We start from the raw sequence: 24827 nt of genomic DNA, 5'->3' as shown, positions 1-24827 counted from the left end.
TTTCATTTCCAGTCAAAATGGTCATTAGGTACAAAATATTTTAGGGTATATTTAAATATTTAAATAAATATTTATGACAGAAAACTACACAATAACTACATATATTAGAATTTTTTCAGTTATTTATTGTGTCCATCTTTACCTTTATTACAGCGTCCATTCTTTTCAGGAGACTCACTTTCAGTTCTGTAAAGAAATCTGCAGGGATATTTTTCCACATCTCCAAAGTTCAGTCCTAAAAGTTTGTTACATTTTTGACTTTTCATGATCCAAGAAATCTCAATGACAAATTTAGACCAGGCCTTCCTTGGTTGTTATGAGTCCCATTTTCTTGTTATCTTTAACCTCTTAAACTAACGCACTTTGTCATGTTCTTCATAACTTCATATTTCATAACCTACACTCAAAACGTGGGTGTCGTATAAGGCTGTAACTGTCTTCTTTCCAGTCAAATAGATGGGGGATGCAATTTTAAAGCCTTATAATAGAAGAAGCTGAATTATAAACAGATGGCGTTTCTTCAGTGATCTGCTCTGTAAAAATTACTTTTATAAAATAATATAATGAGCATCTAAGTTTTTTGGCTTTCAGCAGTAAATTGTAAGCATATACCAATATGTGTATGATCATAAAACACATGTTCTGTTAATATGACGGGAGCTTTTACAAAATAAATAAATAAATAAAATAAAAAATTACAGTTATTTCATGCAGTTACTGAACAATTTGTCATATGATTTGGTCATGTAAATTCAGATGGAAAAAAACTAAATATACCCTGGAAAATAATAAGGCTACATCATTTTTTAAGATTTTTTCATTTATTTTCCTTTGACTCTCCTATTTTTCATGTAAGTGGTTTTATCTTATATTTCATCTCTGTCCAAAGAAAGACAAGTATCTACAAAATGGTGACTTTACAGAAGAGGGCAAAACCACTCTTACATTAAAAATAAGAGCTTTTTTGCCCTCTCCTGTACGTTAATGTATAAAGGGATTTTTTTCCAAGCCATTTTGTAGCATTTTTGTAGGTCCATTCATTATGCAATGGTCACACTATGTAGAAGGCAGTTGCTGAGTTCAAATGATGGAGAAAAATAATTCAACAAAAGTCGAGATACATGTTTTTCTTTGGACAGCGATGATTTAATCTTGCCCAAAATATCTCCTTTAGCCATTTTAGATGCATATGAGAAAAAAATTGGGTTGCACTTTACAACAGATCACCTTTATCAAGTGTTTGTGGTGTAAAATTAGTTTGCTAATGGTAATCAATTAGGTCATAAACACCTTACATAACCACAAGCAGTTATAACACATGAATAAAAACAGTTATATCTGATAAATATGAATACCTGGTGAAGCTGACAGGTTTAATGCTGACTGACGGAAATGTCATAGTAAGATCAGCAACCAGCAAGATCTGAGCTTAAACAGTGTAGATGAATGTGGACTCACTATTTGGCAAGCGACAGGTCACTATTGCTTTTTGAATTTATGTGTTGTAACTTGCTGCTGTCAGAACAAAACCTTGCATCTCCATTTTTGTCATTTTTCAGTTTTTGATATAATTTGAAAATGGCTGTTGTCCTTTACGTTGTGTGCAAATTTCATGTTGAATGGACCAAAACAAATGGTCCAAAATTACTTGGAAAAAACTCTGGTTCCATTGAGTTGCATTAAAAGTAAAGCGTGTTTTTTCCTTCTCCTGTAAAGTTACTATTTTGGAGATGCGAGATTTTCTTCAGAAAACAGCGAACTGCTTATTAATGATGATTAATGTGTTTATGATTCATTTATAATCAGGAACAAACTCATTTTAATGCCTTTGTAATTGTAATCATTTTATAAACTTACACAGAAATGTGGCTGTGTGGCTGCTTGTGTGAATTCTAGTGTCTCTTTGGAGGGGAACATAACGTCATTGAGATCTTTGGAGTGATTTTATTGGGAGGACAAAGGTGTAACTGGTTGGTTTTTAGATTGGAAGGACAGAAGAGTTAAGGATGCAGGAGGTGCACAAAACAGAACTGTACACTCATTTTAAAACATGAGAAATGAGTCCAAACACTTGAATGGTGAACATATAACTCCACCCATGCAGTGCCAGTCACATACTCATGATATATACGCAGTGCAGTATAAAGCTCTCTCTCCTTCTGTACACAAACACAAACCCACCCACACACCCTCACTTTCATTACTATTCTGTGTGAGATGCTCTGTGAGACGGTCTGTGGTGTTCATCTGGGTGCTGATGAGTCTCCTCGTTTGCACTTTGCCCATTTGATCTCATGCTGCTGGCTATGATAATTGATGTCTGCATCTACGAATCTCCTTTAATCCCAACACTAGTCAGATTAAATACGCTACCTTGCTGTATAATCGCTCTGCTCATCGGCCTGGCCTGGGCAAGAGCACATATATGTGTACACAGTGGACTTCCCTGCTGAAAAATGGGATGATGGAGATAAAAGAGGAGATCAGAGTACAACCCTCTCTGAGTTTGGGCCAAATATGGAGCCTTGTGGGACCCCATAGAGTTGAATGCTAACATTGCTTTTTTAAACATCATGAAAAATGATTATTTAAGTGCACTGCCTCAATTAACACTGTAAAAGATATGATGAGGAAAAAAGCACTACTGCTTGCTCCCAAAAACAGAGTTTTACCTCCTGGTTTATGCTAAATGCTAAATGAAACCAATTCACCTGTTTGTGGGTTGAGTATATTCATGTCAGTAGGACTGTGCAGCTCTACCAGCTCTACAGAATGTATCACAGTAAAATGCAACAACATTTGGGCTCAAGTTCATTTTACACTGCACTCGTATAGATTTAATTCCATAACCTTTCAACATCATATAGTAAATTTATATGTTTAGTATCATCTAACTAACTCTTCACAAAGTCACTGTTGATCTTAACAACATTTGATTGACTACACTTTCTCAGCATAAAATTCAACCAATGTCATCTGTTATGTCTTTTAGTGGTATTGTTCTGGGTTTCATTTAATGCACTAATAGAGAAATTAGTGGCCTTAAGCCTTGTGTTGTTTAGGATGTTCAATGGGTAACCATCCTTAAAAGATGTCAAAGGAGATAAAATGAAAAACAGCTGTTAAATATGAACAATAACAACAACACTGGAACAATTTTCTTACTCTTTGGACCCATCTCCCAATCCTGCCCATCAACTCAAAGCACAAAAAAATTAAAACAGGGTTATCCCGCATTGTCATAACTTCAGTTTCTAGTGTTGAGGTAGGTTGTTTATTACGCGTATTGCTTTATTTTGTCATTTAAATGCAAATGATAAAAGTATTGCTAACATTATGCTAACATTGCTTGAGAGATCATAAAACTCAATATGGCCCACATCTCACTAGAGAATGGACAAGTCTTTAAACAGTTAGCATTCAGTTTGCTCAAGAATAGTCAAGAGTTTCTTTGTAATGAGTGACTCTACAGCGTTGTTTAAGGTGGCATGGAAAGTTTGAATAAGAGGCCATTTAATCTCAGGGTGACATTTTATTTTGAGTGGTCCTTTTTAGAAGAAACAAACACTCAACAGACTCTCAGTAACATGTCAAAAACATATGAGGGTTAGGATTAGGCTTTGGGTTGAGGTTAAGTTTAGGGTTAGGATTAGGGCCAGGGTGAGGGTTAGGTTTTTGGTAAGTTTTTGCGTAATGGAAGTAACATATTAACAATACATCTACTTAATGTAAGCAATGTATCAACAGAACATCTATAAGATATTTACTTCAATGTATTCAGATGTTTCACTACTGCTGCTTTACTGATATGTCATTGATGTGTTGTTAATAATCTGTTAAGAGTTAATCATCTGCAAAGCACCAGCACTAAATAAAGTGATATCAGTATAAGAAGATCCAACATTTTTATCTAATGTATCTAAAGGCTCATTAAACAGGTGGAGTCTTTTTAAGTATCACACTTACCAGTCCAGGAGGAGCGTTGCTAATTCTGCACTATAATTACGTGTTTTTTCACGACAGTATGAGAATCTTTTAGCACACGTCGCTGCATATTTTCCAAGTTATTTGTACCAGTAATAAATTATAGAATTCGACTAATGCACCTTTAACAAAGTAATTTAGTCCAGAACATTTGCAAAACATGAATAAAATGTGATTTTCTTTTATGTACTGATTGGAATTCCCCTTTAACTCTATAATCCCATCAGTGTCTATATCTAGTGCTAACTAGAGTTTACATTTTGTGGTTGTAAATGAATTAAATGGTGCTGAGAAGAGTGGAAAAGACAGTGTAATATGACTCCTGGTTTTTGTTGTGTCAACTTGCTTGGCCTGTTGAGGCTCAGTAGATGGATTGCTCTGGTTTGGGTCACGGCCTCAGTATATGACACGTCAGCGCTCTGGCTTTAAACGTTGAGCTTTATCAATAATGCTAAAGGTGTTTTTGAACATGCAGTGGAGATGAGAACCATACTGATTGAATAATTGATTTATCCATGGAAAGAGAACGAGATAGGGAGAGATATGGAAATATGGAAGGATGTCCGTTATTTCAGGCTTGGATCATCAATGAATGAAATAAATATTTATGCTTTTATGCGGTCAAAGCCACACCAGCACCTTGCCTCTGGGCTTTTTCCTGATTGCGTATATTTGTTCCTGCGCACAGATGATGTAACACTCTGTTTGTGTGTAAATGCTGCAGCTGATGCCACTGGGGTCATTTGGTAAAGTTGGGTTTAAGATTTGCATACAAAACAAACTTTGCGGAAAGAGCACACTCAGATCAGGGCCAGCTGAGACTCTTCCTTCACAGGAGATAAGCTTCTGGACAGGCTTATAAATGTATGAATGCATTTAGAAATGATTGTACTAAAACTCTCTCACTCTCTCTCTCTCTCTCTCTCTCTCTCTCTCTCTCTCTCTCTCACTCTTCATCACACATGTGCAAACACATACATATACACAGTCTGTCAAAATTTTGGGGGCACCAAGCTTTTCAAATAATTTTTTAATACATTTTTGCAAGATAACATTAAATAATAACTAGGTTCATTTTTAAGGCAAACAGTTTTGAATATCCTGGTAAACAAGGACAAAATTAATGCTTAAAAGCATTTAAAGCTGCAGGTGTTTTACAGTCTCTTGGACAGTTTCCAATTAAACCAGAGGGGGTGATAAAGATTTAAGACCTTTCCAAATGGAGTTTTACAGACCAAAAGGAAAAAAAAGACTAATAGGGACATTTTAAGGTAAAATATTTTGAGAAGACAATAAATCAGGACAAAATTATCACTATAAAATTGGTTTCTTTTAAAACCACAACTGTTTTACAATTTTATGGACAGTATAAATGTGACTGTTATAGGCGTCACATTTTTACAGAATAACTGGTTTTAAGAAAAAAAATACAGTATTACACTTGGTGTAAGAGTAGAGGAGGCAGTGGATAGGGCAAGATGGAGGCAGATGATCCGCTGTGGCAACCCCTAAAGGGAGCAGCCGAAAGAAGAAGAAGAATAAATCTGGACAATAATCTGGTATCATTAAAAATTGTGAAATAGAGCTTGTGGGTGCTCCCGTGGTTTAATTGCCCATGTTAATGCTCGGAGCTTTGAGAGCTTGTGTTGAGTGTTGGAATCTGGCTAAAAGCAAAATAATAACTGTTACCACTTGATGAATCAGTGTCATCTTATTCTTCGCCTTCTTCATGCATTCTCATCTCACTTCATAGGAGAATACTGGCGAATTGAACACAGATTTGTATTCCTATAGCGGAGCTGAAACAGAGGGGGCACTGTAGATGCTCTTCATACCAAGGAAAACACTTATTAAACATGTAGTTGAGTGTTGAAGCTTAATTATAACTCATTTGTAGGTATTTTTATGTACTCTTAAAAAAGACCTTTCTTCAAGGGCTCGTTAGTATGTAAACCGTTCTATCTAGAACAAGCAACACTCAAAGAGCCCTTTGCACACCCTGCTACTGGTATGATGTCAAGTTTGTAACAAAAGAACAACACTTTTTGGTGCTACATAGGTTCTATATAGAATCTACATATTTAAAAAAAGGTTTTACAAGGGTTCTTTGGTAAAAAAAATGGTTCTAAGTAGAATCATGAACACTCAAGAACCCTTTGCATGATTAAACGGTTCTTTACATCTGTAATGCGGAGCAAGGATGCTAAGATAAGCAACTTTTATTGAGTCCAGGTTCAAAAAGCCAACACGGAGAGATTGGGGTTCAGGCATGACAAAAGAAACACCCCAAGCAAAGACCAACAAACACAAAGGGCAAACACAGGGCTTAAATACAAAAGGATGAGGGACAGGCAGAAAACAGGTGGAACGAATCAGGGGAGGAGTCAGAAAACAAGGGGGCCGGACTGTGAATAAATCAAAACAAAAGCACATGACAGGACTAAAAGGTAAACAAAAGTACATGAGGAGACTGGGAGGGGTCAATCGTGTCAACATCATGAAAGCCTTCTATAGACTGATAATGTTGTATACAGAACCATAAATGCTCAAACAACCTTTTGTGTGATTAAAGGGTTCTTTGCATAATGAAAGAGTTCTTCAGATTAATGGAGAATGTGCTGTAGATGGTTCTGTATAGAACCGTTTGGGTTCTATACACCATCAAAAAGGGTTATTTTATTATGACAAGCTTAACAATGATCACAACAATAGAAGAACCCTTTTTGGTGCTATGTAGAACCCAAAACAGATCTATGCAGAACTGTTTACAGCACATTCTCTGTAAATCTGAAGAACTCATATACAAAAAAAAACCTTAATCATGCAAAGGTTTGTGATTTATGTTGGTGTTTATGTTGGTTCTGTATAGAACCATTTCCTTTATTTAAGAGCCCTTGAAGAAGCATCTTTTTTTACTTAAAGGGGAATTCCACAGATTCTTCAAAATAATTCAATTGTTAATATGTAAACAAAGTGATTGAGTGGTTTCTTCTAGAGAAACCTATTCTCTGAAATGTTCATGGTGGCAGTGATGTGTTTAATGGCTCTAAATACTCCGAAACAAAGAAAGTTGAAATGGTAATGAAAACAGTGCCTGATGTCCAAAACATTGTTTTGCCTTTAAGAAGATTTTGGCCTAAAACGTATTTATAAATCTATGCATGGTGGAGAGTTACATTCTGGGCATGGTGAGGCAAAATAGACACCTTTTTTCAGATTCACCATCGACATTACATAGAAATCTCATATTTGAGTTGTAGACATGGAGACCCCTGGTTTCCATCACCACTATAAAGAAATCTGAGTTGGTACGTTTCTCCACAAAAAATCACTGACTTATACAGAAATTCTGAAACACTGGTGGAATTCGACTTTAATAGAAAAGTAACAATGAGAAAATTGATATTTAAGAAGAAAGCAGTCCACAGCAGTTTATCCATTCACTAAAGTGCTCTTTCTCTCTCTCTCTAGCAGACCTGCTCCCAGAGTTTCCCCTGCGCCGGCCGTGCGCTGAGGAATGCCTTCTTGTCCCATGGCCCTTACCCCGCCAAAGACAAGATCCACCTGGCCCGGATTATCAGGTGGGACATTTCTGGCTGTGTTTGTTCCTGTGTGGTGAGAGCAGTGCACTCTGTAAGAGCAGACACGAATGGAGTATTGATCCTGGTGCATGCCATTGTAGTAGTGATGCTGGAAGCTGATCTGTGTGAACATAAAGTCCTGTTCATCAATCCAAGGATCAATGTGACTCCTGTGTTAAAACAGGGTGGGTTTGTTGAGGGGGGGGGGGTCGCTTTGGCTGACTCATCACTGCTCACTTACTGCTGCGATCAATAACCTCCATCCAAATGGCATTTCGACAAGATTGATGTGTCTGGTAGCCAATCAGGAGGCGGAGAAGGTCTCGGTTGGCATTCATGTGTAGATGAAGGAAGAAAAACGTGGTCAGTGCTGGAAATGATGTGGACATGTGCTGTGGATGCACATTAGAAATGGGCAGTGCTTAGAAAGAGGGAAAATCCGCACACACATAAGCTGTGGCTTTTCTATATGAAACAATTCTACAGTGCTGTGAAAAAGTATTTGCCCTCTCCTGATTTTTGCTGCATTTGTCAAACTTAATCCTTTCAAATCTTCAGACTGAATTGAAGACAAAGTAAACACAAAAGACAGATTTTCGACAATCATTTCATTTATGGAAGGAAAAAGGTGAAAGGTGTGAAAAAGTAATGGCCCCCTTAGTTAGTCAGTTCATTCAATTTAGTTGAGAATTAGGGTCACTGAACTAGACGCACCTGGGCTTGACTACTGTTGAATGTAAACAGCTCTAAAATAAACTCTTTCCAGCAATGTAAAGTAGGCTAAAAGGTTTCAACAAGCAGCATGACGTGATGATAAGAAATATCCCAAAGGACAGAAAGAAATATGAGTCTGCAAAGGCCTTCTTTGCAGACTGACATCTTAACAAGAGAAATCATCTCAAATCTAGTCTAAATACCTAATATTTCTTATTTTGAGACAGTTGTACAAGTATTATAAGACTATTCACCTTATACACTTTCTAGAATGTTTTACTTACTTAAAAAAGTTTCAAGTACTATGATATTGTCAGATAATTTTGCTTGTTTCAAACGCATTTCTTTAAATAAGCAAAATTATCTGTCAATATAGTGAAATAATGTTCTTAAAGATTATCAGCTGTATTAGAAAAAATATCTAAAAATAAGTTAAATGATCTTATTATAAGCTTACAACAATCTCAACATGAGGAATATTAGATATACTGACTAGTTTTAAGACAATTTCACTTACCAAGGTAAACGATGTAAGAGCCATTATGTCCAAATTGAGAAAACTTGGAATAGCTGTGAATTTTCCTAGAAGTGGCCAGTTTACCACAGTTCCTCCAAGAGCACAGCCATGACTCATCCAGTAAGTCACAAAAGAACTAGATGAACATCGGAGGAAGTGAAGACCTCACTCGCCACAGATAAGGTCAGCATTCATGCTTAAACCATCACAGAGAGACTGGGTAAAATTGGTATGCATGGGAGAGCTGCAAGGCACCAACCAAGAGGAACATTTTCACTTTTGCCAAAAAACACCTTGGCGACCCCCAAGCCTTTTCGGCATAATATTCTGTGCATTGATTAGAAATTTTTTTTTTTTTTTTGGAAGACAGAGGACCTGTTACATCTGGCGTAAAGATAACACAACATTCCACAATATGAACATCAAACCAACAGTTAAACGTGGTGGTGGTAGTGTGATGGTGTGAGGACACTTTGCTGCAGGGATGGGAGGCTTGCCGTAAATACCAGATCCATGAATTCTGCTCTCTACCAGAAGATCCTACAGGAGAATGTCTGGTCATCAGTCTGTGATCTGAAGCTGAAACACAATTGGGTGATGCAGCAAGACAATGATCTGAAGCACATGCAAGAGCTGAATGGTTCAGAAGAAACAAAATTAAGGTTTTGGAATGGCCTAGTCAAAATCCTGAGTCATCAGTTAGTTGTGTTCAATGTTTAGTTGCAGTCATTGCTGCTAAGAGTGGCAAAACTAACTTAATTGTCACTTAAGTTTAAGTGACAATTACTTTTCTGCATTGTTCATTTACTAAAAGAAATGTTCTTCTTCTCATATTTTACGTTTTTATGAGGTTCTGAAACCATTTAGAGTGACAAAAAAAAGGAAATCAGGAGGGGCTAGAGCTTTTTCACAGAACTATGCAGCACAGTATTTTTCAAAAATGTTGATATGTCAGTACCAGACAACATTTACATAGACAGAATGAAAATTGATGCTAACTTACTATTTAAGATAATGCTAAACTCAAGTGAGTAGAGTAACCTAAACTCATACTCAAGCAAAAGTGTTGCTACGTTTGTGAAATAATGACTTAATGGTGTAAAAGTAAAAGTACTTTTCTATAAGATCTTGAATGGAAATTCCAAAGTGCCTGGTTAAAAACTCCTTAAAACTCCTTAAACTACTGTGTAGCTTCTCAGAACAACCAGCATCAATTGGCATGATTGAAGACTGTCAGGTTCTTTTCTTAGTGTAGTTTTGGTTTAAATAAAATAATAAATCTCAAAAGTCAGAGTTGTGACCAATTCTAAGGTGGAATTAGGTGGAGTAAAATTTAGCATTTGAAAATGCAAATTTGCAATAACTTAGCAAATGTAACCAGTTAGAACCTACATGTGATGCTAAACAATGTGTTTGTGATGTGTTCATCTTCAGGAGGAGCTACGTGGGTGTTGAGCTGGTCCAGTGGCTGTTGGAGCAGTGTGTGTTTGTCCAGTGCAGGATGATGGCAGCACGGGTTTGGCAGGTGCTACTGGAACTGGGCATTCTGCACTCAGGTAACTCACCTGAGCGTACTGACAACACATTTACCAGCACATGCCACAGAAATGGTGTAAATGACCACATCTCACAGCCGTACTGCTAGAATTACTGCAGGCCTTACTGATAAACTTTCTGATAGACTTAACTGGTGGTAGGTATTGATTCAGTTCAATACCTCAACATTTTCCAAACAAAGCTAGTTTAACTGCTAACTTTACTGCAGGCCTTAATCCAAGCCTTACTGCTAGACTTAGAGCAGGTCTTACTGCCTTGCTAGGAAAATCAGCATAGACCAGCATGGTTGGTCACCAGCAAATCCAGTATATGTTGCGTTTTGGGTGCTGGTGTGCTAGTCAACCAACATGACCATGTTAGAGTGACCAGCTAACCCAGAACCAGCCCAGCTTAAACCAGCTCAGGTCAGCATGACATGCTTGCTGGTCTGTGCTCGTGTTTGCACCATGCTAGATGCTCTGCTAGCCTTACTATAGGCTTTAATTCTAGCCTTAGTGTAAGACTTGTTGTAGGCTTTACTGCTAGATATGCTCTTAGCTTTAATGCAAGATTTACTAAAAGGCCTTAGAGCTATACTTGAGGCAGGCCTTACTATTAGATTTACTGCCAGCTTTACTATATGCTTTACACTTAGCCTAACTGCTAGCTTTACTGCTACCCTGTATTTAGGCCTTACTTTGAGCCTTACTGCTCAGCTTATAGAAGGACTTACTGCTATATTTACTGCTAGACTTGCTGTAGTCTTTAATCCTGGCTTTACATCAACACTTCATGCAATTAGATTTATAGCAGGCATGCTGCTACACTTTTTACTAGCCTTACTACAGAGCTTACTGCCACAGGTTCCTCTAGCCTTGCTGCCTACTTCAGTGCTCTACACACCGCTGAGTGTTTAGTGAAATGACCTATTGATTCCAGCAATACCAGTGCACTATATATCGTTACACTGCACACATGGCTAACTCATTATATGCCATCATGTTCTTCCTTCAGGTAATTGAATCTATTTACTTCAACTAGCCAGCTGTGACATGTTAACATCATCTCATTAAACAATACTTCAAACTGATCCATACAACTCTGCTACTTCAGCTTTTTATGTAGTGTTAAACTTTTCTAATGAACCAAAAAGCAGTTACAGAAATGGAATAAGAGGCTTCTTGCACACAAAAGGTTGCTTACCATGTGCTGTCTAGTCACATTTAGTGATAGATAGATATGCTTTTTTTTATCTTGAGGCAAAATATAGAGTTACAGTAGGCAAATTGCATACATATAGTGCAGAATTATGTAACGTAAAATGGGGCCTGTGCAAAAGTATGGCACATTATGTATTTTATGTTAAATTCAGCAAAAAAACAGAAATTGTGCGTCAACCTAGATTTAAGTTTGTTCCCTGTGGAGGATGTGTTGACTTATTTTCACTTAGACAGTCCACAAATCTAATTTGACCACGGCTGTTTAAACTTTTGCATTCAACTGTATCTCATACGTGATACCGGTTTCAGAAGATCAGACCCCCTTCTTTTGCACTCAGACAACACCTTGACAAGGAACAGTGCTGATTTGGTGTTTTCTACTTGTTTGCAATTGTTATCAGTGTATAAAAATGTGTTTGTTACAGTCCCTTTAGTTCCAGGTAAGTGTGAGATGCAAACTCTTTTGAGTAACATGATTGTAAGTTCCAGGGTAGTTTAAATAAATTGAAAATATTGTGTATTTTTAATTCATGGGTTATAAACACTTGAAGATGTGAGAGATTTATATAGTATGTAACTGTCCATTATTTAGAAATGAAACTGAATCTGGGCTGTAGAACAAAGCAGTGATTCTTACTACAGGTTTCCTGTGCCATTACCTTTATTTGGAAAATGTTTTGAATGTAATTTCTGGCTTAAATGAGTGACATTACAGTGAAATATGGGGTTATTATTACTCCAAGTAATTATTCTCTAATGATGTTTTTTTAAAATGCCTGTAATCATCTTAATAGCTAGAACCTGCTGGGCACTTAGGCCCTGCTCAAGCAACTTAGGTCTAGAGTTAATATACAAACATAGTGTTCCCAGCGGTAGGTTTGTTTATCTCAACATGCACTGCAGTAATTCTGATCTCCATCTCTTTTCCTGGACGGTGCAGTGGACCAGCGGGTGGTGTTTGAGGACTCCAACACATACTACCAGTTCTCCTTTGAGGAGTGTGATGCACAAGGCTGTGAGTTCCGTTCTGAGGCAGAGTGGCAGAATGGAGTCCGGCTGCTGCTGCAGCTCGTCCCCTACGTCCAGTTCAGGGTCGTCAGCCCGTAAGTATATGTACATACCCATATATATATATATATATGAGAGCCAGGGTTTCCATTAGCCAGTAAAGTACCACTATTCGGCCTATAAATGCGCAGCAAATTAAAATCCCCTGTTGTCTTAAATGACTGATTGCCATGTTCAGCTAGACGTTTTGTTCATTTTTATAGTTCCCAGTCCAGTCCAGTCTGTGTCCTAAACCACATTCATAAATCTACATGACTAAATTGAAGACCTGGATGCAGTTTCAGCAGGTTGAGAGAGGTTTTAGGGAGGTATTTATAGAAAAGATTTGGGTGTCTGTTGAATTCAAGTGTTTGTTAGTAGTGATAGCATTGTAGTTCCAGTACTAAAGAAGCAAAATTTGGACACCAAATCCAAACCTGTATCCATGAGAAACAGAGTTTCCATTAACCAGTGAACACCACTATTTAGCCAATAAAAGCTCAGGAAATTAAAATTGCCTGTTGTCACCTGTTGTCTAACGTAACTGACAGCTGTCTTCTGCTACACAGTAAAGATTTGTTCATTTTTATAGTTCCCAGTATGTCCAGTCTGTGTCCTAAACCACGCTCACAAATCTACACAACCTAACTGAAGTCCTGCATGCGGTTTCAGCAGGTTGATACAAGTTTTGGGGATGTATTTATGGAAAGGATTTGGGTGACTGTTATGTTCAAGTGTTTGTTAGCAACGTCAGCATTGTAGTTCCAGTACTAAACTAAAGAAGCAAAATTTGGACACCAGATCTAAGTCCATATCTTGATCGGTATACTATACCTGGCTTACATGGAAAATGGCTCAAATTTGAAGTTCTACATTGAAACTACTTCTTGGGGGATGTTTAGAAGTGAGTGACCTGCAGCAGACAGTTACTGCAGGAGAATGACTTTGACCACAACATGTGCTATGTTTACACTTTGACAATGATTGGCCCTGGCTGGTTATGGGTCAGAGTGTGATGACACATTCAGATGGAGCTGTGTGTGTGACAGTCACTGACCTCAGATCAGCACCTGTACTACCTACAGCTCTGCACACCTACGCACTGCCCACAGTATACTGCAAACAGTACATTGTCTGTTGTGATAAAGGAAGCTGGCCTTATCAGTAATGTACGGCTTCTGCCTGCTCTGGTCATTTCTTCTTAGCCATCCTATGTGCAGTGAGAGGCGTTATCTGGAAGAGGAGAAAGTTCACTGGCTTAAATATGAATGTGGTTGTTGATCTTGTAACGCTCAAGATGGCGCATGTATTAGAGGAAATAATAAGAAGCCAGTCATTTTGTCAGTAAAGCTGTGAATAAGAAGAACCTCCCTTGTTGTGGAGATGTGTGTAATAGCAGGAAAATCTGAAATATTTATGTCATTTGATAGAAAAAAATGTGAATTGTTTGTGCTTTTTTTGGTCAGTTTTTACTTGTGCTTCTAAAGTCATACATTAGCTTTGGTTTATACAGTCTACAAATATTTGGATGTTGACATAGTTATTGTCTTGGCTGTGTACTGGAGTTAAAATTACAAACATGGTGGTGGTAGTGCGATGGTGTGGGGATACTTTATGCTTCAGGGAACAAAATGTGTACATTCTCCTTTGATTTGAGGGTATTTCCATCCAGTTTGGATGAATGACATGTAAATTAGGGGCTTAGAAATAATTGGACATAGTAACGATCATAAATTAAATTGGCATTATTTGCTAATATTTATTCTATGCTTTGAGTTCCAGTATGCTGTGGTGGACAGAAAAAGAATAAAACTTTACTCACGTCCAAAAATGTGTGGACCTAAATGTAGGTGTCTCCTAGAAATGCAAATTTTGTCAGACACCTTTAACCAATAACCGTCCATCATTAGGTGGCTATTAATTGTTAACTGGCAAGACTAAAATCAAAGATATACATTCAAATACTTTATATGTAATATGTTATGAATGGCATATTAAACATGCCATATGTAAGAACATGGCACTGTTTAAACTGGGGGTCTGAGAACTACAACATATTCATGATTTCATGACCAAATACTTTATAAGTTGATGAACTGAATTGAATACAGTGATGGGCTACTGAAAGTTCAAGATTCTGAGAGCCATCACTACCCAGTATGTCCTTCTCTATAATTTTGCACCCCAGTGTGATTTCTTCACATTGCCCTGTCATTTTCTATAATGGGTTAATCATTTGCATTCCTAGTCTCTCCCCATTCAGCCCCATTCAAATAGAAACCTGGTCTCATATGAGTGGAAATAACAGTTATTCTCTAACATGTCAATTATTTCCTATCAGCTTCTCATTCCTCAGGATTAATCACACATTCCGAAACGCTCTAACAACAGAAGTGATGAGCACATTCCCCCTTTTCTCTCTCTTTTCAGCCTTTTTCTCAATTTAATCTGGTTTAGCCTGAAATCCTCCTCTGTTGTGCGGGTGAAGATGGATATAGCTCTCTGATATGTGTCCATTATCATCAATATACGTCTCGTGGACAGTAGGCTATATGAAGAGTGGGGGTGTGAGGGGAACAGAGTGAAAGTTTCTTCTCATGGAGTTGAAAATATCACGTTGCCACAACATTTTGTGATACTGTTTAAGAAAGAATCAAATTATTTCACCACAGATATTATACATAGACTTTTTATTGAATCTCTAGTATTTCTCTGTAACACCAATAAATCAACTGTAATTTCAAGAGTATAGTTGTCCTTCTCACTGGGTGGGGAGGATGGCTGTGCTCTCCCACTATAACTTAGTTAGCCAGTGTGGCCATCTGTTAGCTAATCTTACAATGTTAGCAATTAACATTCTCCTCCAAGCATATTGAGCAGTCCAGTGATGTTTCTTTAGCTCGAGTGGTGGCTTCATGTCAGTAGCATAGCCAGGACACAAGAACTACAATAGTGATGATGATGAACACAAGCTTGCCATTAACTTCATTATATATAACATACACATGCTAGCTTATCTCACATTCAACTTGGCTAATATTAGTTACTATAACATCTGCTTGCAGTTGCAGGGTAAAGGCTGATTAGCACTAAGTGTAGAAATTCGGTATGGGGTGAACGGCTGACGATTGGGATGCTCTCGTTGCTTTTCTGCAGTATCGAACTTCTTTTTTTTTCACCAAGTCACTACCACCTTTACATTTATAGCATTTTGACAGACACTCTTATCCAGATCAACTTACAACTTGATCATTTTACACAGGTAGGCCAAGGGGCCAAGGTGGTGTTAGCAGTCTTGCCCAAGGGCTTTTATTGGTATAGTATAGAGTGCTTGCCCTGGTGGGGGATTGAACCCCAGTCTACAGCGTAGAAGGCAGAGGTGTTACCCATTACACAGCCCAACCACCACGCTGATACTATAACTCGCTAACTAGGCAAATAGCCTATGAGAACTGGTGCAGCTCAACTAAGTTCTCTTCAGAAGAAACAACAGTGCAAGCTATTGCTGTGTTTACATGATGGCATTAACAAAAATCTTTTGTTGCCTTTGCAGCTGTATAATCATTGCTATGGTAATAGCATTCCCTGAATGTCGTTGATAATCTACAGACAACTTTGTCAACCTCTTTTATTTATTTAAGGTGGAAAAAAGAAAATGGTACCTTTCACCAAGATGATCTTATATCTGTCATTTTTTCCTCGGCATGGGAAGATTTTTTATCGTTGGGATATTTAAGGGGGCTGGCTTTCAAGTGGAGAGGTTAATAACCCCCAGGCCCACGCATATCTATGCTCCTGCTTTACATATCTTGGAGGAAGCACATGCTAGTCCTCACCCTCCCTGCCTGGTAGCACTGTGTGATAGAGGGAGAAGCTAACAGTTGGGAATTGAACACACTGGGGACTGGGTCAAAATAATTAATAAGTAAAATACTGTAATCACCAGCATTACTTCTGTTTACTGTTCAGTTTATAAATACGCCAATCAGGCATAACATTATGACCACCCCGTTGTTTCTATGCTCATTGTCCATTTTATCAGCTCCACATACTGTATAGGAGCACTTTGTAGTTCTACAGTTACAGACTGTAGTCCATCTGTTTCTCTGGTACTTTGTTAGCCCCCTTTTACCCTGTTCTTCAGTGGTCAGGACCCCCATGGACCCTCACAGAGCAGGTACTATTTGGGTGATGGATCATTCTCAGCACTGCAGTAACACTGACGTGGTGGTGGCATTTTAGTGTATTGTGTTGGTACAAGCGGATCAGACACAGCAGTGCTCGGTGTATTTTGTCACCAAAATGTGTTACCAGAATTATTCAAATTTTGAATGGTATAATTGTTTGTGGCTGTTTACTTGCACTTTGTAATGAAGCCAGTGCCATCCCTAGTGTGTAGAGTTCATGAGGACCTGTGAAGTGTTTTAGTATGCAGTGCTCACGCTAGCTGAACTGAATATGTCACTCAGCTGAGGGGAGAGAGAGAGAGGAGAGTGAGCAAGGCAAAGGAAGAGTGCAGGGGTCCGGCTGTCAGCTCTGCTGTAGCCCCACAGCTGAATTATTTGTGCCTTTCAAACATGACACTGGATCTGAAGATGCTGCTACAAGCCTGTGCTATCTCTCACACCCTATCTCTCTGTCTCTCTCTCCTTTCTCCACCCCCACCCCTTTGCTCACTATCTATCCCCTTCATCTCTTACCTCTCCCTCTCTCTCTGTCTCTCGGCCTGCCTTTGTTCTCTGTGCTGTGGAGAGATGTGTGGAGCGGTGCTGCAGGGGTGGGTGGACCGTTGGGTAAAGGCATTAAAGCAACACTAGGAAAGGATAAATGAGGAACCAGTCTTCTGCTTACCTAGCTACCATTGTTCTTGATAATACAAGCTAAACTTTTGTATACTACCTGTCTCACTTTTCCTTTTACCACCAGGCCAGTGAGCCTGTTTTGCATTAATCTGTGAGCTCATGCACAGCCTGTCAAAAGTTTGGGGACTCGCTTCTCAAAATCTTCTTAATAGAAATCAGTATGATTTTGTTGTTGAGCTGCAATAACGGTAACACTTTATTTGGTCCACTGTAGCTGCTTTGTAGATGCTCGGTCTATTAGTCTATTTAGCTAACATTAAACTAAATATCTATTAAATGCAGCTGAACTTGAAGTTACGTGTGAAACATTCTACTAAATCTGTCCCTAAACCTGAACTTAACCCTAACCTTAACCTTAAGGCAAAAAGCTACACCTACTCCTGAAACTCCTATCACCAGAAAGTTTGATAATAATTTAAATATCTGTAGATTATCTACAGGGGACCACCCAAATAAAGAGTGACCACAGTAACTTAACAAATTAAAGACTACACGGTTTTTGTAAGGGAAATGGGTCAATTACGTGTCAGTATTAGGACAGTGCTGCTCTGGGAGCAAAGCCAAATGCCACATATTTTATCCCCATGTTGTGATGTTGGCACTCATTGGCCTGTCAGGTGTTTCAGGCCAGAGTACCAATATGTGTTTTTATCTATATTTTGGAAAAGAAATCATTATTCAGGCAAAAGCTGCTCTCTAAACCAAAGAAGATTTTTTTCATGAATGTGAAGGTGAGTGTTAAAGTTAAATATTCTCAAAAGACTGGCACACATGCTTTATAACCAGTGCTAACTGAACCAATATGTACTTCAAAATGAAAAGCTACAACAAGAAAATTCTCATTTCAAAACAAGGCAAGATGTTCCCAAATCTCTGATGGGACAGTGGACAAAACTGAATGTAGGGTAGTTTGTTTCTTGGAGGGCAAAAAATAAACCACCCAGAATGACTGTGATCAAAAAATGAATTTCTGTGTTTGCTTTAACCCTCATGCATGCGAAGGAAATATATTTCCATATATTATCAAGGTCAAAAACTCCATATCCGTTTGGCATATATAAAGCTGTATAATAGTGTCTATGTTTTATATATATATCATATATATATATATATATATATATATATATATATATATATATATATATATATATAAAACATAGACACTATTGTACAGATTTATGTGTATGTAATAATGTGCATATTGTGAATATATTAACGTTCTACCAAATTATTTCAGTTATGATCCCACAAAGAAAACATTTTTAAAAAGTAAGTATTTAGACCTTTGGTATTTACGAGGATGATGCTATGATTGTTTGAAACCAAAGACATTAACTGAGATGATAATCTAAATGGTATATAGCTAAATGGTTATAAAATCATCAATTATTGGGTACTTTCTACTAGGAGGTGTCTGTCCCAAACCTACAAAACAACTTGTAAAAATAATGCTTCATTTTTTATTTTGGTCTTAAACAGTTATTTTTTTAGGTTTTTTTTAAAGTGTAATGTGAAAGATTTAGATATTTTTATCATGAGCTTATTTTTAAACAATAAAAAAGTCCCACATTTTCAAGGCACTACCTAAACACAAAGAGTTTTAGTTGTAGGTGAAGCCTTACTTTAGCCACACCCCTGCATTTTAGAGCAGGAAGTGAGACTGCATCCCTGGCTCCCTCATGGCCTCATGTGAGCTCTTAGATCCCTTTGTTTTGAAGTAAATGAGCCCCAATGTCTGAAAATCAGTGTGTAATGTTAAGAATTGTGGTGTCTTTTCAAACAGAGAAAGGGAGTTATGAAAAAAGACACAATTCTCTGCTAAAAATGAGAGATTTGTGGATATAATAGGTCAAATGTGTGACTCTTTTGCTTCTACTTTTTCAAAATATCCTTGAAGCAAACTTGATTGCAGTAAATCTCATCGTGAATAGGTGTTCTTTGGCTCCTTCTTTAGAAAGTAGCATACTCTGCCCACCCCTGTCTAGCTTGTCCTTCTGAATGAAATACAGAAAGTGTAACCATAGCAACAGGCATAATTGATGACATTGCTGGTTTTAGCAGGTTTGCTGTTTTAACAGTTTCATGACAAGTGCTGTGTTTCTGCTGCTTATAAAACTTTTTGTTTTTGTCACAGCAAACTGGGGACAACGGCATGTCAAGAACTTGACCTACTAATGTCACGCTCTTGACCACACAGTTGCTGCAAGTTAAATGTTATTATTCCTAATACATCCGTGTTTCTGTTTGTGTATTCATTGCGTTATGGTTAATGGTCAGCAACAACTTACAATAAGCAACCATTATTGTTACTTAACAGTGAGCGGTCAGAGGAATGCTAAAGTTAAAAAACATGTCAGCATTATCAGATTATAACTAAGGCTGGGACCACTTTGTCAACAATTGTCAATAAGTACCATGAAATCATTAAGAAGAATTTTGTTTTTCTTTTTATCAATTTTGTATTCATGAGAATTTTGCATGAGAATTCCAAGCAGTAACAATTCTTCACCGAAGCTTTGGATTCAGGCGTAGCGCTAAGTTTATTAGCTGACAAACCCAAGACCAAAATGTTGGGTTCATAAACAGGCACAGACTACAGCTCTCAGCTCTGTCCAGGACAAAGCAACCATAGGTGCCATAAAAATATGAAATGATGTCAGTTTGTTTTGATTTGATGTGATCTACTATGCAGCTGACTGACAAGAACACATTTTCTCTTATGTTACTATTGCAACAATAATAGACTGTTACACTGTTACAATAATAGACTGTTACACGCTGTTACAGCGCTTACTACAACAACAGAAATACATGGAAAGATGTTAATGAAGTAAAAATACTGAAATAAACATACCTGACAAACAAAAGAGCAAAACGCTGGGGTCATAAAAAGGCACAGACTACAGCCCTCAGCTCCTATACAATAAAGTGTAAAGAGGTGGACGTTAAGAGGTGGACGACTCTGTTTCCAGCAGCTTTCTGATCACTCACTAATATTAACATACTAAACAAATCATAAGAGCTGTTTACAAGGTGTAATCCATGTATATTGACAAGCTGTTTCACAAATTTACATTTTCTATGACAATTTTTTACACTTTATATTATTTTTAGGAGAAGAGCTCAACTTTTCTACCTACCGCTTTGCCATACGCAGAACACAGTGACCGTTATAGTCATGATAAAAAATTTGACCCCTAGAATTCCATTCATGAGATAATGTACAATACCTATTACTTTAAATGAAAATTAAATGTAATATTATGATGAAATTCATACACATTAAAACTGCTTCTGCTATACTTATTTATTGTTTAACGTGTAGGTGTTGTGAGGTCGTTTCACACCGAGGTGGTCGTTGTGAATTTAATGCACTGAAACCTTCACATCAAGTCCAATTTTCTAATTTAACACAGATAAGAAGGCAGCAGAGGAATGGGGCAGTGTGACTTGAAGATGCAGACATTGGGTAACAGCCCATTCTGCTCAAAGCTGACAAGCAGTGTGAGGAAATCTACCAACTCGGAGGAGAGAATTTCAGCCATTAGTATCAATGTGCAGTTTCTAAAACTTGACATTCATCTTTTTTGTCTGTAAATGTTGGACTCTGAGAAAAAGCTGCATGGTTTTGTTGCTCCCGCTAAGGCAAATAGAAACGGTCCTAGACATACTGAATGTGTAACGATAATATAAGTTTAAGTGTAATGATAATGTGTTTTTAATTAATGAAAAGAAAGACATTTAATGACAATTTGGCCCTGATTTATCACCCCAGCCCAAGATATAATGATGCAAGTAGAACATTTTTCAACTAATCAGACTATGTGGTTGGAACTAACTGTTGCATAATGTATTATAAATGTAATATGTAAAAGGTGGCATACTAGTGCTGTATGATGAATGGATGACCTGGACTTTGGAGCTCTGGAGCTCTATTAAGATCACAATTCACTCTCTCCCTCAAATCTGCCAGTTAGCTGCAAGCTAACTATTGTTTCTCTCTGTGTCTTTCTCATTTTCTCTTTTTCATATTTCCTCAAGTGTCTGTCATTGAGAGTTTCAATGTGTGTGTCTACAAAGGTGGATAGATTAGCCTAAAACTCTTTATAAAGAAAAAAGAAAGAAGTAGCATTACTCCGTCGGGAGGATAAAAACACTCAACATTGCGGGTCACCCTGTAAAGCCTGAAATAATCACTTAAAAATCAGAAGCATTGGGTCGGAATTTGCAGGAGTTTTTCAGACAGCGTCATACGTCTTTATGTCACACACACAGGCTCAAAAGAAGGACTAGTTCGATGTTTAGGTCTCAGATGCAGAGTAAACATGGTACTGATGAAGATGTGATGACAATAGTAGATAATTCATTCCCATTCTCAGAAGACACTCCATGTTTGTTTGCTAAAGGTGCTGCACAAATTAAGCAGTGGAAAAAGATATGGGAGACAAATGTTATCACATCTTATAACCTCTTAAACTTTTAGTTGTAGAAATGATATTTTAGGGTGAAATATTTCTCATTGGTAAGAATGAGAATTTTTTTTCAGATTCTCTATCATCACATTAACCATTTTCACTGACATGAATTAAAATTTGGTATGTGTTAATTAAAAGTTAAGTAGACATACTGAAATTCTAATTAGTATGGAAAGCCATAAGTTTTTATTTACTATTTCAATTTTTTTTAATCTCAGGTATTCAATTTACACATGTAAAAATGTAATTTCAATCAGTGAATAATTCATTCTTGATATGAGGCACAATTGCACAATTTGAAAGTTGAATTTAGTAAATGTACAATTTTTATTAGTGAATATTGTATTTTCACTAGTAAAAATAACATTTTTGATGTCAGGCATTACATTTTTAATAGCTAAAATTAAATTTTCACATATCGCTGTAATCTCATATCTACAAAATGGTAACTTTACAGGAAAAGGAAAAAAAAACTTAAGTTATTTTGGGATGTTTCTTTTAGTCCATTCATTGTGAAATTAACATACAATGTGAAGGGTAAAAGGTATTTTCAAATGATGGAAAAAACTGAAAAACGTCAACAATTGAGATATGAGATTTTCTTCCAACAGCAGCGATATGTATGTGTAATTCCCGCTATGAAGTAAAATAGGACTGACTAAAGCACCTTGCCGTGGTTTTGACTACACAAATAAATTTTGGCATTTTGTAAATGTGTACACTGAATTCCTTTGTAAAATCCATTGTAAATAAATAGTAAACTGTGCACTCTGAATGTACTCAGTCCTGCTGAATGAGAGTCTAGTCACTGATATGTTGTGTTAGAACTGATTTCTTTGTCGATTTTTATCCGTGACCTCTTCTCTCCTCAGTGTAAACGCATGTCACAAGCTAAAAGTATTCCGAGGCCTTTGACAGCTGATGTGCGTATATCCGGAAACATGAAAATCTCCCAGACTTTGTTCTATGTTTTATCATGTTATTGGAAGTGCTCCTCAATTTCAGGCATATCGCCGCTGCCGCCGCTGCTGTGTTTTATTTTTAATTTTCCCGAGATCTAGAGGACACAGGGTGTTCATGAATTGCCGAGCGTGTACTTTTATCTGAAATCTCAGTGGAAAGCGCTGTTGATTTGATTCATGTCGTTTGGAATGAAATTTCATCCCCGGCAGCGCATCTGTGTCTGCAGGATGCATGGGACCTCACGGAGAGCCGGGAATTGACAGCTCAAATGCGAGCAGGCATTTTGGCGGCGTACTTCTTTGGTAGAGGGAGAGGGATGTGCCGTTTCACCCTGATGTGATTGAACGTGACATGGGGAGGCCTCTATGACACCAGCTGTCCGATCCTGTCCCATCCCCGACCTCACGCTAACTGCCAGTCAGACCCGTCCAATCAGGCTCTGTTTGTTTTATCTCTGTGTGGTGACAGAACTGAGGCCGACTCGCAATTAGGCAGGAGTTCACACCAGATTAGGAGCATAAAAATGCATCATAATATATTCAAATATGACTAGAGGGTCTTTTCACACAGTCGTGGTGGTTTTATTTATTTATTTATGTGGATTTTTACATTTAACGGGCCCATATCCAACACTTTTCTCATGTCCACTTGTGAGGTTTTATGTCAGACTTCACTTGTACCCTCCCATTATCTGACCTCTTGTCATCACTTTATTAAACAGGTAATGTTTTTTGTTGCTGTACCTTTAAGGCTGATATGTATAAATGACATCTGTTCTGTTTGGCTGCTCTGTTTGGCCGGATTGTGACTTATTCAATAAGCAGTCCGAGCTGGAACAGCCCTTATAACTTCAACTTGAGTGGGTGGGGCAAAACTGGTTTTGGTTTTTGTGGCATCACTAACAGTTGATTCAAAACTTGCAGGTTAGTTTATATATGGAGTGAATGGACTGGGGAGTAAATTATATGTTTTAAAACTTTAACAATATTCTCATTAGGTGAGTCAGAAAATGACAGTCTGATTGCTTAAACCTGCAGAAGCTGTTGTGGTCTTTTGTGTGGGCTACAAGTTGCAAAAGTTTGGGAACCCCTTATGTGGAGAAAGGACTGCTTTATCCTTATCCTTTTTGTTAATATTCAGTAATAATTCAGTTTCCAGTTGCGTTAGACAGAGGCTTTGCATTTGGCAGGTCATGTCCACCTTACTGAGACTGCTTGTTTATGGTCTTGAGATCGGTTTTGAAGCCAAGACCAGACTCGAGCACTACAAGCACTACTGCTGTGCATCACACTTTCTCTCAGAAAATGGGAATAAAGTACTTTCCTGTCTAGCTCATATTGTTACACTTTCATTGAAGTATACTGTAAACACTCAGGTAATGTGGCTGCCCAGACATAGCTCTTGTATATAAACTCTCATTGGGGGAAAAGGGGTTATTTTTGTTGTCTTTTTTTCTGGTTTGCTTTAGTTAGGAAGTTAGGTTGGAAATTATATTTGATTTTCTTTTTACCAAATTTTAACAAATTGTTATCGCGAAACTGGTTGTATGTGTGACCTGGGGAACCAGGAGGGCACAGAGGCCTCTTTATTTTTATGTTGTGGCCCGACCTAGACCGGGTCGCAACCGTATCTGTGCTAGTGTCCTCTTGAAAATCGCTCATGAATATCATTGTTTGTCTGTGTGCTTCACTTTGCACCCTCATTCATCCATCCATCCATCCATTTTCTAAGCCCCTTCTCCTTCAGGGTCGTGGGTGGTGCTGGAGCCTATCCCAGTGGTCATCGGGCGGAAGGCAGGATACATCCTGGACAATTGAAAAATATTCAGCCTGTTTTAAAACAGAAAAGCCTTTTCAGACATTTCATACAATCAGACATTTACACCCATACAGCACACAGAGCTCATTCGTCATCTGTCGGTCAGTCAT

At 37.8% G+C, this 24827-nt stretch overlaps 1 protein-coding gene across 4 annotated transcripts in view; it reads left to right on the top strand.

The window, feature by feature from the left end:
* Positions 1-24827, top strand: part of rapgef5a (Rap guanine nucleotide exchange factor (GEF) 5a) — a 132243-nt gene that overhangs the window by 23990 nt on the left and 83426 nt on the right. For 2 of the 4 annotated variants that reach the window (XM_037539247.1, XM_017701511.2), the window contains exons 3-5: positions 7459-7565; positions 10231-10352; positions 12493-12655. In XM_037539247.1, the coding sequence (XP_037395144.1) occupies positions 7459-7565; positions 10231-10352; positions 12493-12655 (392 nt within the window). Of the gene's footprint in view, positions 1-7455; positions 7566-10230; positions 10353-12492; positions 12656-24827 lie in introns of all 4 variants that reach the window. The other 2 variants (XM_017701512.2, XM_017701510.2) reach the window with 1 other exon arrangement.

The sequence above is a fragment of the Pygocentrus nattereri genome, chromosome 1, assembly GCF_015220715.1.
Source record: "Pygocentrus nattereri isolate fPygNat1 chromosome 1, fPygNat1.pri, whole genome shotgun sequence".
Lineage (NCBI taxonomy): Eukaryota > Metazoa > Chordata > Actinopteri > Characiformes > Serrasalmidae > Pygocentrus > Pygocentrus nattereri.
This window is presented reverse-complemented; position numbering and strand designations above follow the sequence as displayed.